This window comes from Copadichromis virginalis, linkage group LG23 (assembly GCF_057382275.1).
Source record: "Copadichromis virginalis isolate Kocher_CV1m ecotype Utaka linkage group LG23, C_Virginalis_male_GT1.1, whole genome shotgun sequence".
NCBI classification, from domain to species: domain Eukaryota; kingdom Metazoa; phylum Chordata; class Actinopteri; order Cichliformes; family Cichlidae; genus Copadichromis; species Copadichromis virginalis.
This window is the reverse complement of record NC_140639.1, coordinates 39,177,678-39,195,876: the sequence shown is the minus strand read 5'-3', so window position 1 is coordinate 39,195,876 and position 18,199 is coordinate 39,177,678. Positions and strand designations below refer to the sequence as shown.

General features: G+C 41.4%; 1 protein-coding gene across 1 annotated transcript in view; it reads left to right on the top strand.

Annotated features, from left to right (window-relative positions):
- Window positions 1–18,199, top strand: part of mgat5 (alpha-1,6-mannosylglycoprotein 6-beta-N-acetylglucosaminyltransferase) — an 87,397-nt gene that overhangs the window by 56,934 nt on the left and 12,264 nt on the right. The window contains exons 10-11 of the mRNA XM_085449604.1: window positions 4,236–4,369; window positions 17,392–17,541. Coding sequence (XP_085305730.1) covers window positions 4,236–4,369; window positions 17,392–17,541 — 284 coding nt within the window. The remainder of the gene's footprint in view (window positions 1–4,235; window positions 4,370–17,391; window positions 17,542–18,199) is intronic.

The following is an 18,199-nucleotide window of genomic DNA, read 5'->3' as shown; positions in this document are numbered from 1 at the left end:
GCCCAAAGATAAAAGTCTAAGGGGGTCAGATCGGGAGACCTTGCGAGCCATTCAACTGGCCCACGACAACCAATCCACTTTCCAGGAAACTGTTCATCTAGGAATGCTCGGACCTGGCACCCATAATGTGGCGGTGCACCATCTTGCTGGAAAAACTCAGGGAACGTGCCAGCTTCAGTGCATAAAGAGGGAAACGCATCATCATGTAGCGATTTCAAATATCCAGTGGCCTTGAGGTTTCCATTGATGAAGAATGGACCCACTATCGTTGTACCCCACATACCACACCAAACCATCACTTTTGTTGTTCCAACAGTCTTGGAGGGATCCATCCAATGTGGGTCAGTGTCAGACCAATAGCGGTGGTTTTGTTTGTTAACTTCACCATTCACATAAAAGTTTGCCTCATCACTGAACAAAATCTTCAGCGTGAACTGAGGGTCCTGTTCCAATTTTTGTTTTGCCCATTCTGCAAATTCTGTGCGCCGATCTGGGTCATCCTCGTTGAGATGCTGCAGTAGCTGGAGTTTGTAAGGGTGCCATTTGTGAGTAGCTAATATCCGCCGAAGGGATGTTTGACTAATGCCACTCTCCAATGACATGCGGCGAGTGCTACGCTGTGGGCTCTTGCTGAATGAAGCTAGGACAGCCACTGATGTTTCTTCATTACTGACAGTTTTCTTGCGTCCGCATTTTGGCAAATCCAACACTGAACCAGTTTCACGAAACTTAGCAAGCAGTTTGCTAACTGTAGCATGGGAGATGGGTGGTCTCGTAGGGTGTCTTGCACTGAAATCTGCTGCAATGACCCGGTTACTGCGTTCACCAGATATCAACACAATTTCGATCCGCTCCTCACGTGTTAACCTCTTCGACATGTCAATGGCTGTGAACAAAGAGAAACTTGTAAATAACTCATGACAGAATAAAGTTACATTGAAACCAAGCACACCATTGTTTTTCTTGTGACATTACCAATAAGTTTGATGTGTCACATGGCCCTCTTCTTATTGAAAAAACAAAAGTTGTATCCAAGATGGCCGACTTCTAAATGGCCACCATGGTCACCACCCACCTTCAGGAGTTTACCCCCTCACATATACTAATGTGCCACAAACAGGACTTTAATATCACCAACCATTCCCATGTTATTACGGTGTATCCATATAAATGGCCCACCCTGTATATGGGCTCAAAATGTGGTCATAAATATTTTGTACTTGTAAATCAGGATTTGTATGTGTAAAAAAGATTTGTGTGTGGACTGCAAGTTACTAATGCCAAATTTTGTACGAATTTTGACCCTATTTTTCTTCCTTTCATCTGATTGTTCAATGGTCATGTCAATCACAAATGTAACAATCCAATCAGAGAACAGATGGGTTTGGCTGTCGAGGGGCGCTTTTTTTGAACTGCAGGTCTTTGAAGGGAATAAATGCCCTTTTACATGCCAACCCAGCGTTTTCCTTCATCACCACGAAGGAAAACAGTCTGTGGTCGTCCGAGGTTGGTGGTGTGTCACAGGTCTACGTGTTTAATACAGGGACTTCCACAGGCTTTTCAACAGCACTGCGGACCGCGGGGGGTCTTCATGTCTTCATTACAAAGCTTTCTTTGTTATGAATTAGCATACATGTTTTTATTGAACATTTGAAGAACTAGCAAAAAAAACCCAGAAACTCTTGTAGAGGACATAAAGTCAGAGATAGAAAAGACAAGCAGCAGGTGCATCTAGTACAGGTAGAGCTGCTGCAAAAACCCACAGAGCTCAGCAGCCAGCGCAACAAATTCTGGATCCTTTGCTTTTAGTTAGCATTAGCAGCACATCCTGCGTCCGATGTGAAAGGACTTTTATGCTGCCCACTGTGACTCACAGCCATGGTCCCGGGTCAGCCCTGACTTTGTGTTAAACTAATCCTAAAGTAATAATGGTATTTCTAACCACTGATATAACACAACGTTATCCGTTCAACAACTGCTGAAAGTTACGGGACCTAGCTTCTATCATTTACACAGAGATCCTCCAGCTTCAAACTGTCCACACAGTCCACACACAAATCTTTTTTACACACATACAAATTCTTTTTACACATACAAATCTTTTTTACACACACACAAATTCTTTTTACACATACAAAACTGATTTACAAGTACAAAATATTTATGACCACATTTTGAGCCCATAAATATAGGAGGACATTAAAAAGGAAGGGACTCAGGAAACATAAATGCAAAGGATTAAAGGATTACACCAATAAACAAGGAGCAGTACAATGACCGTAACACAGTAACGATGATCAAAAATATACATTTTATTCTCTGATTCTTTCCCTCCCACAGACGACAGTTAGCTGAGTAAAAGAGATTAAAGGGATAATCCACAGATAATGTTGACTGACTCACAAATGAACACACAAAAAGGTCACAACTGAAGTAACAGGATGTGAAATCCTGAATTTTAAGTCTTTGGGATGTGGCAGTTTCCATCTATTGTCAAATTTCCTTTAAATGTCACAGGGAAGGGCTCTCATGCTTAAAGAGATCGGTGCTTATCAGCAATTTTATGTTGACCTTACACTGTGTATTGTGGGAGTGGCGCTTGACTCCTTCCCACACTGACACCTCGTACAGACGTGGCAATATCTCCACAACAGCTACTCCCACGTTATTGCACTCTCCCACACTCCTCACACAAAGTGAATCACCTGTAATGTTGGGTCAAAGGTTCCTTTGTGTTTTCATGTTAGGAAGTGAAGAGCAATAGTTTTGACTGTAATAGACAGGAATTGAAATCGCATGATAGTGTTCTACCCTCGCCAAGCAGCACTTTGCCCAAAGAATAAGCTGCTTATCTGTGCATCTCCCCAAAGTGAAGAGTTTGACGTGTAACGGGTGAGGCGCGTGTGATGACTGTCCCAAATGAAATATTTCAGCACAGTCATGGAAACTTTGAAATCTGTATTTGCTTTATGTTCAGGCAGACCGTAACAACTGCTGTCTCCTTGCGCCCTTTTCAAGTCATTGCAGAAAAGGATGTGACTGCATATTTTTGCCATCGTTCAGGAGTTGCGTGGACTGTTGCTTTACTCTGCATAGCCATTCCCTTTTCTTTTTTTTGTTTGCCTAAACGTATTAAGCGTGAGCCAATATGTGACCTGCCCGGTGAGATGGCAAAAGCAAACACTGTCTCTTTCTTAAGCGGGATGCTGTACCAATCCACCCATCACCATGACAAAGAACACGTCAGTTTTACTTGTAGAACTGAGAAAAGTCATGCTTTCTGTATTCCTGCCATCACGTGTCAAAAGTCACAATATATTCCTTCATGTTACATAAAGTATTATTAATCCACAGTTTAATTGCAGCGCTTGAACTTGAGTTGTTTAAGTGCTGGCAGGTAGTTGAATTCCTCTCTCAATCTTTCCCTTATTTACTGCCCTGAAGCTCATTCCGTCTCCCCTGACTGACTGACCTCAGTTTGCCTTTGTAGTAATAAGCTTGCGGTAAGAACAAGCTCTGACCGCAGTGGCTCCCCGGAGCTCCAGCTCAAACCACAAATGCACAGCCAACCGCCTCCCCAACACAACCTCGCTCCGTTCGCTTCCAGAGGTGAAGGCACGGGCTGCTTTGTAGTGCTCCGTTATTTCGTTTTAAATGATGTTATTAGGCCATTTAATTCCTGACTGAGCCTTTCCTGTCCGCGCTCCAAACCCTTGTCTTCACACTTGTTTTACAAGGCAGATGCTAGTGAGGTAAAACGCTGCCAGCTTCAGGCTCCGCACTCAACGCTGAGTAGAAGTGGAATGAAAGGAACCAGGATGCAGTGTTCGCTGGTCTCTCTCCCGGCAGAGCTCACCTCTGATCAATTTAAGTGTGTTTTATTTTTAGAGAAATTAAAACATTTATCGTCCTCCTTGTTTGTTTGTTTGTTTGTTTGTTTTTCATATTCAAGCCCTGATGCAGTGACATCATCAGAGTCTTCTAAATAAAATTTATTGTTTAGTTATTGTTAGGTGCACGTGGTCTTTCAGTCAGTCAGTCTCAGGTTTTCAGGACAGTTAACAATGAAGTCTCATGGTTAATGTTGAACGATGCCACGTGGTGTGCTGACAAAGATAGATGTCACATGGCACCAAAAAAGCTTTACACGTAAATGCAAAGCTGACCTTTGTCAGGTACAAATGACACCAATTCTGTAGAATTGCTCACATATTCTTTCCCCCGTTCTGTCGCAGCTCACACCCCAGACAACAGTTTCCTGGGCTTTGTTGTGGAGCAGCACCTCAACGCCAGTGACATCAAGCACATCGATGACGTTAAGAGACAGAATCAGTCACTAGTCTATGGCAAGGTGGACAACTTCTGGAAGGTAACATCATCTTTAAATGCTCTTATATTAAACTTAAATTCATTTATATTGTTACTTATATGTGCCTTTATGTTTTTCTTTGCACATGTTTATGATCTACATTCACTGCTTGCAGTCACTGTGTCTATACACCTCCAGATTCCACCTTTTTAACAGTTACAAATGGGCACAAAGTTAGATATGTATGTCCTCCCTGTGAAGATGACAGGGACAGACTTCACTAAGCATGCCAGAGAAGCCCAATGCACCAAGGATAACCCATTGTCAGCCCTCTGAGAGCTCTGCAGTGAAACTCTTTGAACAACCTTGGGTGAAACTTTCACAGGAAACTTAATAGCAGTCTGGTTTAGGAGCTCAAATTCAGCTTATCACCTCCTTGGTGGAGGTTTTAATATATTCAAATGCATGCTCACTCTGCAGCACAGAGACCAAGGGATTACTGTATCCTAGACAAAAATGGCTTGGAGACTTTGGGGAGATTTGAACATTGTTTGGCTCGACATGGATGGCTGGATTAGTACCCAGGCCTTGATGAGCTTTCAGCTGACACCACGTATGCTTCTGAGTGGGTTGCTCCAGATCCAACTGACTCTATAGATGTCTGAACTCGATGGGATAATAATAGATGCTACAAAGAGAACTGTCCTCGTGTAGGAGGCAGTGTGATAAAGATGTGGAGGATTAAATAATAAGCCCAACCTAACCGATTAATGATCTTACTCTGGAAATAATACTGTTCTTGTGGATTGTTCCACTTGCTTTTATCTAACTTTACTTGCTGCCTTTAAGCTCATTTAAAATATGCGTACTGTTTTTTGTTTTTTTTATTCATACCTTTACTGTGTCTCGGAAAATCTGAGAGAACAGTTCTCAGCAGCTCTTACTGCGTCGGCAGACTTCAGCTTTGGAATAAAACAGAGCGCAGACAGCCTTCACTTGACAGAGAGTGACCCTGTCTGCAAGCATACACTTTGCACTGTGTGCAGAGGATATTGATGGAAAGGATTTTGTTCCTAAGAACAGCAACACGATGTGTCGTTATGCACCACAATGAAAACTGTGATTATTAATTTGAAGTTAATATTTGTGGTGAAATATTAAATCAGCTAAATTAATACTTCTTAGCTACCTAACTCATGGACAAGCTGCTGTCTAGTCCCTAAATTAACTTGCAATAATCAACTAAGTGTTGCATTAGTTAAATATTACTTTAGCTGCTCTAGCAAAGGCAGCATAATATCCCCCAAAGTTATCATCACAAATAGATTACGCACAAAATATAACACCGCAATCCAAATAAAGTACAGTAATCGGTAACTGACAGTCCTCGTTTTCCACACAGTGGTGCTCTAGCAGAGCACGCTGGCCTATTCTTGCTACACAGTCAACTGGTTAGTAATGACATGTTCACGCTGTCATGTTTTCATACGAAGAAACTTGTGTTTGTTTGAATTCGTGCTACATCCGGTGGTAGAATGTGACGTTGTTAGCATGCTCATTTCTGTTAAATGCATCTAGCTAACAATTTTAGCCGTTTGTATTGATGTAATTACCTGTTTGCACTTACAGTTTTAATTACACTTTGAGCTTCATCTTAGCACTGACGTTATCTATCTATCTAGTTATTGTTATCATTATTATTATTATTCCCTACTGGCTTGCTGAGGGTGTTAGTAGCTGACTGGCTTATTATTATGCCAACCACTGAGGTGATTCATCCTCAGAGAGGATAGTGAGAAGAAGTTCAAAAAAAAAGAGCCCTCCTAATGTAAAACATATTCAACACTTACACTTCCAAGCCACTTTATAAGTCTGTAAATCCCGAGGCGTTACAGTTTTTAATCCAGAGGTGTACTGCTGCGGTTGATGGCTTCTTCTGGTGAGTCACTACACACACAGTATTGTGCCATTCAGTCTGGCTTTAAAAGGGCAGACGGGGAAGCCCATCAGCTCCCAGCAAGGGGCATTAGCTGCTAATCAGACTCCCGAGCGCGTTCATTACCTCCTGCTTTTAATTAAAGGGCCGTTTTAGGGCTGACTGATAACGAGTTGACTGGCTTACTGCGTTTCCCTTCCTTGTTCGCTTAAACCGTGCGGTGCTGCCATCTCCTTCTATGTACTCGAGAGGTTTCATTTCAAAATGACGTATCGTCTTTTTAAAGTAGAAAGTGAGACCTGCTGTAAGAAGAGGCATAATGATTTCTGGCGTTAAATTACAATTCCCAATAAGAGCTGTCTACTTTTTGTTATCATTACGATTCCTTTCTTCAGTGTTTCTCATTATTATTATTACCTGTTATGTATGATTTATGAGTTTGAGTCAAATTAAAGGTAAATTCAACCTGTGAAAAACACGATTTTATTTAACTAACAGTGAAATAATTCAGACTGCAACTAAAGGAAAGGGTTTGATGATAAACTGTATATAAAAGATGTACTTCTTGCACTCACTATTTTCTACTTTTTAATTGTTTTTTTATTAAAAAATTATTTTGTTGCAGAATTAATTTGTAGTATAAAACAACCCATCATAATATACTGTTATAGATTACGTTGGCCCACTAAATCACTGGTGGAAAATGTTGCCATAGAAGCATAAGGAGTATAATGATGCTGTTAATGGAGACGGGAAGAGGAAGTGGTGAAATTCTGCTTCTGTTCTCGCATCCCCTTTAACCCATGTCCACACTAGTTCAGAGCTCACACTGCTTTAAAAAGAAAAGCTTCTTATGCGTCATCTGAACAGCAGCGCTTTGTACATTCACGTTTATTTTATTTATTTGTTGCTCTCAGTGAGCGTAAAGCTGATCTCTAGACAAGTCTTATCAAATGTTTTTGTTTTATTGAGCCAAAACAGCAAAGGAGCGTGAAGAAAGTGGACACTGAGGATGAAAATGTGTGGCCCAAACAGGAGCCAGCCTCCTGCACAGGCAGGTTTAATGTGGGGTTTTGGTGGGTAATAGACTTTATGTAAAACAGAGCTGTTTGAAAGTATGGTCACTTTCATCCCACAGGTGTGTGATGGGAAGCAGTGTGTGGAGTAGATCGATCACAGGGACGCACGCTCTCTCTTATATAACGTTTGTGTAGATTATTTGAATGTTATACGTACTTTTGTTTTTCTTTTGTCTTTTTTTTTTTTACATAATTTGAGCTATTTTCCAAAAAATCTTGCAAGATACACGTTATTAAACCTTTCACGTGGGCAAGAGCGATACCCATGTGCCATATTTGTACCTCCAAACGGGAATCTGGTGGGAACACGGGGTACAGAACAAAAAAATGCGGTCTTTCTGAAACCCCGCAGAGATTTAATTAGAAAAAAACACACATGCTGGGAGCTTACAGAGGGGGAGGTGTTCCATGTTCATTACATCCTTCTCCAGAGAGGATGTATACTCAGAGCCTGAACACTGGTGTCAGAAGCGATTCCCTGTGTCATGAAAAATTCATGCGTGATAAGGTCTGTCTGGCTGAAATGTTGCAAATAGAAATAACTGTGAGCTCATTAAGTGCAGACAGTGACCGAGACGGTTACAGCAAAGGTCCCTTAAAAGAAACCAATCATTATATCTCCTCATTTTCTATCTTATGTGTTCTGTTGGACATGTTGGATGTTTATATTAAGCATGGCCAACACGTTAAATAAGAAGGTCAGTTTATATACGCATATACTCCTCTAAATGCTCCATTTCACACTGTATTTTTCTACTCTTGGCTCTACGTGACATTAGTAATATCAAATACAGAAGCCCCATTCACCCACTGTTCAAACCAACTCTTTACATGTTAGAAGAAATTTGTCTCAAAGAGAGGAAAGTGAGCAAAAACGAAAAAGGTGGAGATGAACTGGAAGGGTGGCACCAAGGCATATACATATACAATTATGCTCCTATTAGCTGTTTGCCAGACGACACCCCTGGGCAACAGAAATATGAAGTCTTGTGTAAAACTAAAACATGTCACAGGTTATTTGGGAGCAGTTTAGAGTCGGGGGAGCTGTGAGTGCTGCACCTAGTGTTGACCAGGATTATGAAAACTGCGGTGGAAATGAGTAGATCTCTTTAATAAAAATCTTACTCTAGGGATCGTAGCTGATCGTATGTCTGTTAATCAACATGCATGAAACGTACTAGGTACCAGGATTATCAGCATCTGTATAGCTTTATGGATTTGTTTGATAACACTTAAATGTGTTGTTTTAACACATGAGCGAACTAAACAAGTTCTTTTATATTGCATTGAGTCCTTGGCTCTGTAACAGTGATGAGTAGCAAGCCTCTACTCATTAATAGTAAACTGGCTGTTTTTCATTTGGCTGTGTGTGACCTCTGAAAAGCACACGGTAGCAGGTGGCTCATCTGACCTCGAGGTCGAGCACGGCTGGACGTGAAACGGCGAGGGAGGTCCTGGTTTTTGAGACCTGAAATAAGATGGCTAGACTTCCTTTGAGAGAGCTGTTTCTATAGCAACCCATAGCTGGAGGAGTAGAAATGCAGACCCAAGCAGCTGAGAGTGACCAAATGCCCCCCCCCCTTAATCTTTTCCCATTCATTCACATACACACACACATTATACAATCGAGCTGTGTGTCGGTGGCTCCTGGCAGGTCAATGTTAAGAATGTAATGGCAATACAGTTTCACCAAGGGGCAATGAACAGGCAGTGATGATACCATTAATGTTCAGTAACTCAATATTAATTGTAACTGTAATAATAAAAGTAAAAATGATACATTTAGAAGATTTATAATATATTAAAGAGGAAGGATTCTTCTCTAACGCGTCTAGGTTTAATTAAAAACATCAACGAGTGATTATTGCTTTTACCTTGACTTACAGCAGCAGCGTGCTACATTAGTCGGTTTTCCTATTTCACAGCATTCAGCGTGTACGAGAGCATTTGATGAGACAGAAGGGAACATGGAGAAAGGTGAGAATGAGTGGGCTGTACAGGGAGGAGAGCTGCAGGCCCTTGGCGGCATATCAGAGGACATGGTGAAGAAAGACGAATCGCACCGCGCTGACAGGGAGAGAGACACAAACGCACACACGGAGCTCACACAAGCAGCACAGTCAGAGCACTCTAACCCTTGTAGGCTCATAAGCAGACAGCATTGTGATTCCCCTTCTATGATAATCCAGTTGAGTCGAACATTAAAGCTCAATATGAAGTTTGAGGGAAGAGATGGGCTGGGTTGGAAACATTTTTTATTGCGGTTATTAAATTGACTTCTCCTGTCACAGATGTTTTATTAAATTAGGCTCAAGACATTTCCAGAAGGTGGGAGCTGTTATTGCTTTTCTTTGTTGAATATTCAGTTTGCCATTTGTAGTATTTTGCAACTGGAAAAGCAGGACATCCTGAAAAGAAACAATACTTAGCAGCGAAATTCATGCATTTGGTGCTGAAATGTACAAAAATTCATAAAATTTTGGTACACATGATGAAATACTTTAACTAAGCCTGGGTCTGTATTTCGAAAAAACAAAAACTTAGAAATTACTCAGTTTTCTGATAAACGTTTTTTATACTTTTTATACAGTATATATAATTATATCTTAAATACAGATATAACAGATATAATAGACAACAGTGTTAGTATTAAAATACAAGTATATGATACAGTTCATGCATGAATTAACTTTAGTACCACTGCAATGAATGAAGGCTAGACTACAATTTTATTTATTTTTTTATGAACACATTTTTCCACCTCCGGCCTTCAGGCCCCATGTGTGATACTTATCTACTTATATATTGCAAAGTAAAGACCCTACAATAATATAGAGAAAACCCCAACAATCAGATGACCCTCTACATTAGGCGACAGCGAGAAGGAAAGACGTCCTTTTAACAGGTAGAAACCTCCTACAGGACGAGGGATATGGGACAAGGAAGAATACCCATTTCGGTTCAAAGTAAAAATTTAACCTGACCATCAGCTGGACGTCCTCTGTTGGTAGTGTAGCAAAGAGGCTAATAAAACCAATAAAAACCATGGGTGTGTACCTACAACGCTAGCAGAACTAACACACACACACACTGTGCATACAGTCTTATATTTGAGGAGCACACAGACAATTAGAACGCAGTCTTTAGTAATTCTTAATGTTTGTCTACCCTAGATTGAAATTTGATTTCAATCACTGAAATTGTGAAACAGTGGCAATTGATAATTCAACCAGTGAGAAGAGTTGAACTGTCATCTCTGTGATTTAAAGAGACAAGTGAAGCTGGCAGGGTCATTTGTCATTGTATGTCCTGGTTTTAAAAAAGTAAAGAGGAAACACGCATTGAATATTGACACGCTCTGCTTCCACAAACATTTACAGGAGAGGTGTTTAATTTAGACAGCACAAGGACAGAGCAGGAGAACACACAGAAACCATAAATAAATCAGTAAATTGTAGTAGCTCCATTTGATTAACAAGGAGAAATGTATTACCCAGCACCATATCCATTCTGAATGTGAGTACCTTTCTTAGCCAGGAATTAGCTTAAACTCCTCCCAGTAGCACCTATTTTGTTTCCTGCACATTTTTGTCCTTTAAATGTGTGGAAAAATGGTATTCCCCTGTGCCTTGAGCTACCATATACAAGCCTTTAATAGCACCCATTGAAGCGTGTGACAGATACAGGTGTTTCTATCACAGCAAGGATATTATAGCTGCGGTTTCTCTGTTTCTGTTTGCTTTTTATATGATTATGATTATTAGTCCTCCTCTACAGGACTTGAAATTCAACTCTTTGTCACACACCAGTCCAGGCTGAAACACTTGGATGATTAACGCAGAGCCTATACACACAGCTGGGGTGGCAGTCATGTAGCACCTCCTCTACTGTCTCACAATCAAAAACATGCTCCGTGTGGTGGAACTACCAGATTCCTCCAGTAGATTAGAGACTGCTCTGCCTAATGGGGCATTGCAGGGTATTGAAGTGTAATGACCTTTCCTGACTGCACCCCAAGCATCTCTGGATGCAGATTTATCACCAGCATTCCTGTGGCTATTCCTTCAGCATCTGTCAAGCTAGCTATTGAATTTTCCAGATTGTCCATGAAGGTAGCAGCACCAAATGAGCCAACACACTGGTGATCAAGCCTTCCGATAAAAGTGTTCCAGTATTTATAGTGTGCTTTAATATTTGTCACAGCAATGGTTTAAAAGCATTTAAAGGTTATGAAATCATCACAAGAGAAGCAGTGTTTGCAAGCTTTGCACCTGCCGTTGTTGTTAACCACACATGCATCTACAATAGGAAACAACAGCAGGCCAATTTGAAATACTAATAGAAGCAGAGGGAGCAGCAACGGTGAGCTGTTAAATTAATAACTCATCAGGGGTTTGGTATGTACACTATAAGCTAGAAGTACTCACTGGTCTGCTTTCACACTCATATGAACCTGAGTGACATCATATTCTTAATCTGTAGGGTTTAATATGATGTGGGCCCCGCCCTTTGCAACTGTAAAAGCTTCAATTCTTCAGGGAAGTGTGTTTATAGGAATGCTCCCAGAAGCACATTCGTGAGGTCAGGAAATGACATTGACATTGACATTGGACTCTGTGCAGGCCAGTCAAGTGCTTCCACACCAAACTCTCATCCATGTCTTTGTGGACCTTGCTTTTTGTACTGGTGCACAGTCATGTTGGAACCGGAAGCAGCCATACTCACAGAGCTGGAATGCTGAACCATTAGGAGTTCCTTTCAGTGGAACTAAGGCAGAGAGGTTGCGCAGGTCATCTGCTAATCGGAAGGTTGGTGGTTCAGTTCCTGGTTGCTCCCAGTCTGCATGCCAAATATCCTTTGGGAAGATATTAACCCCAAGTTCTACAAATGTTAGATAAAAAAGCACTCACTTAGAAAAAGCATAGAAAAAAGTGCTTGTGTGAATGGTACCTGGTGACTAAAGTCATTGTGTCGGCCACTACATCTGCTTTACATATCTGTGTATGTGATGTTTTCTTTTGGGATGTGTGAAAGGGAATCATTGAGCCATCAGCAGATGTGATGCTGAGCTTGACTCTGTGTCCTCCCTGAAGTGACTCCATGGTTGATTTTTAAAACATACAGCGACAGAGATAAACCTCTCTGCAGCACCGTGTACACATCACACTTAAACTGCAGCCTTTCTCCAAGGCTCAGTATATCACTGCAGTATGTGTGTTGAATGGGTCTGAGTGTTGTGGAGGGAAATGATTTTTCCCGTCTCTCTGAAGAATGGCTGAAGTGATTTTTTTTTTAACTTCATTTTATTCTTTGCTTTGATTGACAAGCTTGCAGTTTTGGGGCCCCCAGAGTCTCTCAGTTGGAAATAATTTCAGATTGGGGAGGGGGCCGATCTGAGGTGCGTTTGATGTTCGATGTTGAAGGCGGTTTGATGGTCATGTAAGTCGAAGCGCATGCATCTGTCTGCATTCTGATGAGGCTCAAGCTCCCCACACCTCTTCAGGTTACTGCTCGACTCAACAGTCTGCTCTCTTTTCTTTAACTTGAGGCCTGAGAACAAAATCAAGTTTAGGAGGACTGTATACAGTTGTGTACATGTATTTCAATGATTTTCTTTTTTAAACATGTCAGACCCCTGTATGGAGCTCAGTGTTTTACCAGTTGAAATAATCCTTCTTTTTATCCTATACCTGTCTGGAAAAAAAGCAATTTAACTTCTACCTTTAAGAAAACCTCTTCTGATTGGCTGCCTCTTTGTAAATAGGTTTGTAGAGATGTTGCGAGCCAAGAGTAGAAAAAAACCCTGAGCCTGAGCTTTTTGGCTTACAGAGATCACTTGTACTTACACTGGCCTTATTTTTTTATCCATGTTTAATATAAGCCACTGTTCTAACTGTGCATGTGTATGAAAGGAAATAGATAAAAGCATAATAGATTCCCTTTAAACCAAAAATGTGTGTGGGTCTGCTGTTCTCCGATTCTGTGTTGCTCACGCTGTCTGCTTCCATCCCTGGACACTCATCCCTCAGCCCGACAGAAAGCAGCAGCCTCCTCTCCTGTTTCCTCTTTGAGCCAAGGTTTACAAATTCACTCTGATTTACAAGGTCATAAAACGCACCTCCTCCTCCTCCCCCTGCTTCAATCAGCCTCGCCAGCTCAGGCAGTTATTTTATAACTCCCCGAGCACGTGCTCCTGTTCAAGGCCGCCGCAATCGATGTGCTCCCTGGTTTCACGTTGCATATCACACGCGCTCTGAAACCTACACATATACGTACAGTACGGACGGGCGCCCATCACCCTGCTCGCCCAAATGCACGCAGGCTGTCAGAGGGGGAAGACTTTGAGCCTGCTCTAAAGTCATAACTTCTTTGTAATTCACAGCGTGCTGACAGCTGAGATAGGATCATGAATAGAAGTTGACATAACATCATTACAGGAAAGCAAAGCCAAGGAAATCCACGATAAATCAAAAAAAATGTTGATCCACTTTGCAGTCACGCTCCTCTAGCTCGTCGTTGTTTTTGTAATGTTCTTCATGCTCTAGAAGACATCTGGATAGTAAGTACAAAGCTGAGTGTGGCCTGAAGGGCCGCAGCAGTCGACTGCGTATTCATCCTCCGCATACAATCAGGGTTACTGGAGCAGTCCCCATTTATTAAAAAGAAAGAAGCTCACATCCTGCTGCCTTCAGACTTCTTCCTTCTATTGTGTGTGGATTTTTTTTTTTAGTTGCATATTTGCAAATCACTCTTACAGATGACGCAACCTGTCGCACACTTATTTTACAGCACGTATACTCACCCATGCTTCCTGGAATGGCAAACAGCGAAGTAACCGCTGGGACATCACATATCAGTTTGGTGTTTTGAAGCTGAGCATGATGTGACTGTGAAGACCAGGGACAGTGCGCGACTGTAAGCTGACAGCTTGGCGTTAACACTTTAATACTGTAGGCTTGCACTACAGGATTTTTCCTGGTTTTTAACTCTAATGGGGACCATCAGCTACAAAATTTAGACAAACTGAATTGATTATGCACTTATCAAGAACGTGAGAGCCATTGCGTCACCCCCTGCTAGCCGTTAGAAACAATCCACGGTTAAGGCAGTTAGCTTTGGTTTCACAGTTCATACAGACAGTTAAACCATGATTTAGTCACGCAGGAGCTATCACTGTTGCACATTGACTTGCTGAACACACTGTGACACTTGGTGCATTTGAGGGTTTTTTGAATTTTATTGTGTTTTACAGTCTTGCTGTTGTGTAAAAGTTGCAAGAGTCGTTTTTTTATTATAGGGTTTGTTGGTCATAAAAAAAGACGTGACTGCCAACCGACTGCAGTAATATTCAGAGTATTAGTTTATGAACATAACATCAAAAACTCTGCTTTTAAAGTAATCCCAGCTCTTTTAGTCAGTCAGTGCACCATAAACTGATGTAAAAGTAAAAAATATGTTGCATATGTACATAATTAAAATATTGATGTGAATCACCAGACTGCATTAGACGTATTTCGGTTATTGCTTTAAATAAGACAAACTTGTAAAATATCAGAGTTATAGACCAGCAGTTTATTTGCTCGTCTTTTTTTCCTTAGCGTCTTCTGAGCTCCTGCAGCATCGCGTTAGAGTTTCAACGCTGTTCTGCTTTCTCTTCAGATACCTACCAGTAACCTTGATTAGTAAAGACCTTCTCACTCACTCACACTCACACAGGCACGCACACAAATCCTGGCTCAGCCCTCCTGAGTGAGGAGATTACAGGATAGTGATTTCACCTTCTAATTAGGACTTCATCTCACACACACACACACACACACACACACACACACACACACACAGAGGCTGCTTTAGTTACAGCAGGCTGGCTGGAGGCATCTGATAGCCAGGCCTCCAGGGACCCTGACGAGCGACTACCTGAAATTTAACCCCCAAAAGGAAGTACTGTGGGAGACACACACACACACACACACACACACACACACACACACACACACACACACACACACACACACACACACACACAACAGCACAGAGCAGGAACAGATCCTGGAGGTAGAACAGATTCAAAGGCAGGCTCGTGTGTAGGATATCTGATTTATACTTTTAAAGCTCTTGTAAACAATAATGTTCCATTATAGAAGTGTGTGTGTGTGTGTGTGTGTGTGTGTGTGTGTGTGTGTGTGTGTGTGTGTGTGTGTGTGTGTGTGTGTGTGTGTGTGTGTGTGTGTGTGTGTGTACGCACACATACATACTGGTAATTGTGGCTTCACATCACGATGGAGAAGAGTGGCAGCTTTCATCTTACTGCCTCCCTGAAGGGTTCTACCTTAAGAGCGCTCAGCTGCACTGTACCCCGCTCCCACAGGGCTCAGTGCTTAGAAGGCACAGGATACAGTTAAAAACATATTTTGCACTTCAGTTCAGCATTTTATGTTCGAGTGTTGCTGGGTTATACAACAGTTATGTCCTTGTTTTTAAAAGTCGAACACCTGCTGCGGGTTTCTCTGTGGGAGAAACTTAAATATGATAGCCTAAATAAGGAATAATGTGCAGAACCATGTCAAAAGCAAGTCCAGAAAACTTTTGACTGGGAGTTTTTAAAGAGCCCATTTTTCTAATTCACATGTTGCCGTGTCTTCTGTTCATCATTAGCTAACACATGTCCTTTTGAGACCTTTTGCATATCTAAATCTGCAAACAACAATCTGATGTGGCTTAGTGACAGTTGGGAGGAAGAGCTTCCTTTTTAACAGGAAGAGATCTTTAACAAGGCTTAGGGATGATCTACCACGACACCTTTGTGGGCTGCATGTCCCTCTACTTGACATTAGTTTGTAGAGAGGCATGCATCTGATGTCAGCTGGTAGACTTCTATTGCTCTGAATGAACTGAGAAAATTCAGTTCAGTTTTATTAATGTAGCACTGAATCACAGCAACAGTATGCTTTACACTGAAAGGTAAAGAGCCTGCAGTAGTCCAGAGAAAACCCCAACAATCAGACAAGCCCCCCCACCCCCAAACAAGCACTTGGCTACACTGGGAAGGAAAAACTCCCTTTTAACATGAAGAGGCTCCGAAGAGAGGCAGTAACTGATTAAATGCAAAGTAATGTATAAACACAGAGAGTGAAAACCACTTTGAATGCTGTTTATTGTGAGGCGGCACTGCTTCCTGTCATATCCGTCCTCTCTTCAAACCTGTGTGAAATACCTCCAAACCGCAAACTCTTTGTGCTGTCTGTCTGATTCAAAATAACAGGTGTGAAATGTCACCAACCAAACAGTTAAACCTCGTTCCAGTGTGGAGAATCTGCAGTTCAGGCTCGCTTTAACATCTGCAAGTATGGCTGCAAGTTGCTTAACTAATTACCGAAAAAGGAGCTGATATATCTCAACTTGCAGTGCCTAGTATTTGTCTCAAGTTAAAATCAAAAAATTGTCCTACATTTACCACAATGCAATTGGATAGCTGTAGCTGTTTGTCTTTAAAACTCCTTTCCCCCATTGTAAAATTGCTAAAAAGAAGAAAAAAAAAGTAACAACACTGGCAAAAACACAGGGGAACTATGTGTTTGTCTGTTATCAGTAGACGCCCCTTTAAATTAGATTAGATTGTTTTTCTATCCATGTTTCACATTTGACCTGATAATCAGTTTGTCAGCATTCCTGTGCAGTAGAAACAGGCCAGGCATGACTTTAAGTGTAAAAGTAGCAGGATTACTTGGTTTTGGGTCTTCTTCTTTAGGAGCATAACAGATCAGGTAGACTTTACTAACAACAGATACTGTGTGCACCGATGCTCCTTTTACAGTGCTATTTTTAGCTGAGCCCACCACTCAAGCCAGATGGTCTGTCGAGTAGCCTGAACAAAAGTTCACCAGGACACGAAATGAAATACTGATACTGATCCCCTCAAACAGAAATTGCTATTCAAAGAGCTTTTGCAGGAGAGGAGATTTTGTCTCTAAATTATACCAGTTTAACCTAAAAAGGTTGACGTTTGAATGCTGCTTTGAACCTAATTTAAATTGATCTGCTTCATTTCCTCCCCATTTGTTTTTTAGGACAAGAAGAAGTACCTGGACATCATTCACAGCTACATGGAGGTTCACGGCACAGTACACGGCACCAGCACCGTGCACCTCCCGGGCTACGTTAAGAACCACGGCATCCTTAGCGGCCGAGACCTTCAATTCCTCCTGAGAGAAACGAAGGTGAGAGATCCTCACTTTAAATTGTCTAACATGGAAAAATGAGCCTTGAGGGAAATAAAAGTACATGGCTGCAGTTCTTACTAGGTGGCTGTAAAAGCCACAGATCAACTCCCACACTTTGCCACACTGACATTTTTTAAAATAATGAAGAAATTGTAGCGAGGCTTACCTGCAGTATATCGAAGAAACGCTGTATCTTTATTAACTAACCTTGGACTTTTTGATGCGCCGTGACTACAAAATCACCTCTGAATGTTTTTCTTCTTGCTTTATATTTAGTCTGCTTGTCAAAAGAAATTGAAAAAAGAAATATTGAAGCACATATCAGTGCTACAAAAATAAATCTACAGGCAAGTTGGAGTAAATATGTGATTCTTCTGAGACTTATTGGAGGTTTGGGATGAAAAAATGTCTTTATGTGAATAGAGGTCTTCTTCTGAAAGAGCCTTGAGCCAAGTGGCTGTGCTTTCTCTGAGCCTGGCCGGTCACAGAGGTACTTCCCCATTCATACTCCAACCACTCGCACTGACAAAGACAACTACATGGCAATGTGTTGTGTAGAGCAAGCTCTTCAGAGGCAGTGACGTATGAGAGGCAGGTTTCTAGGTTTTTACGAATGTATGCATGGCTGCTAAACATACAACACTTTGTTTTACAC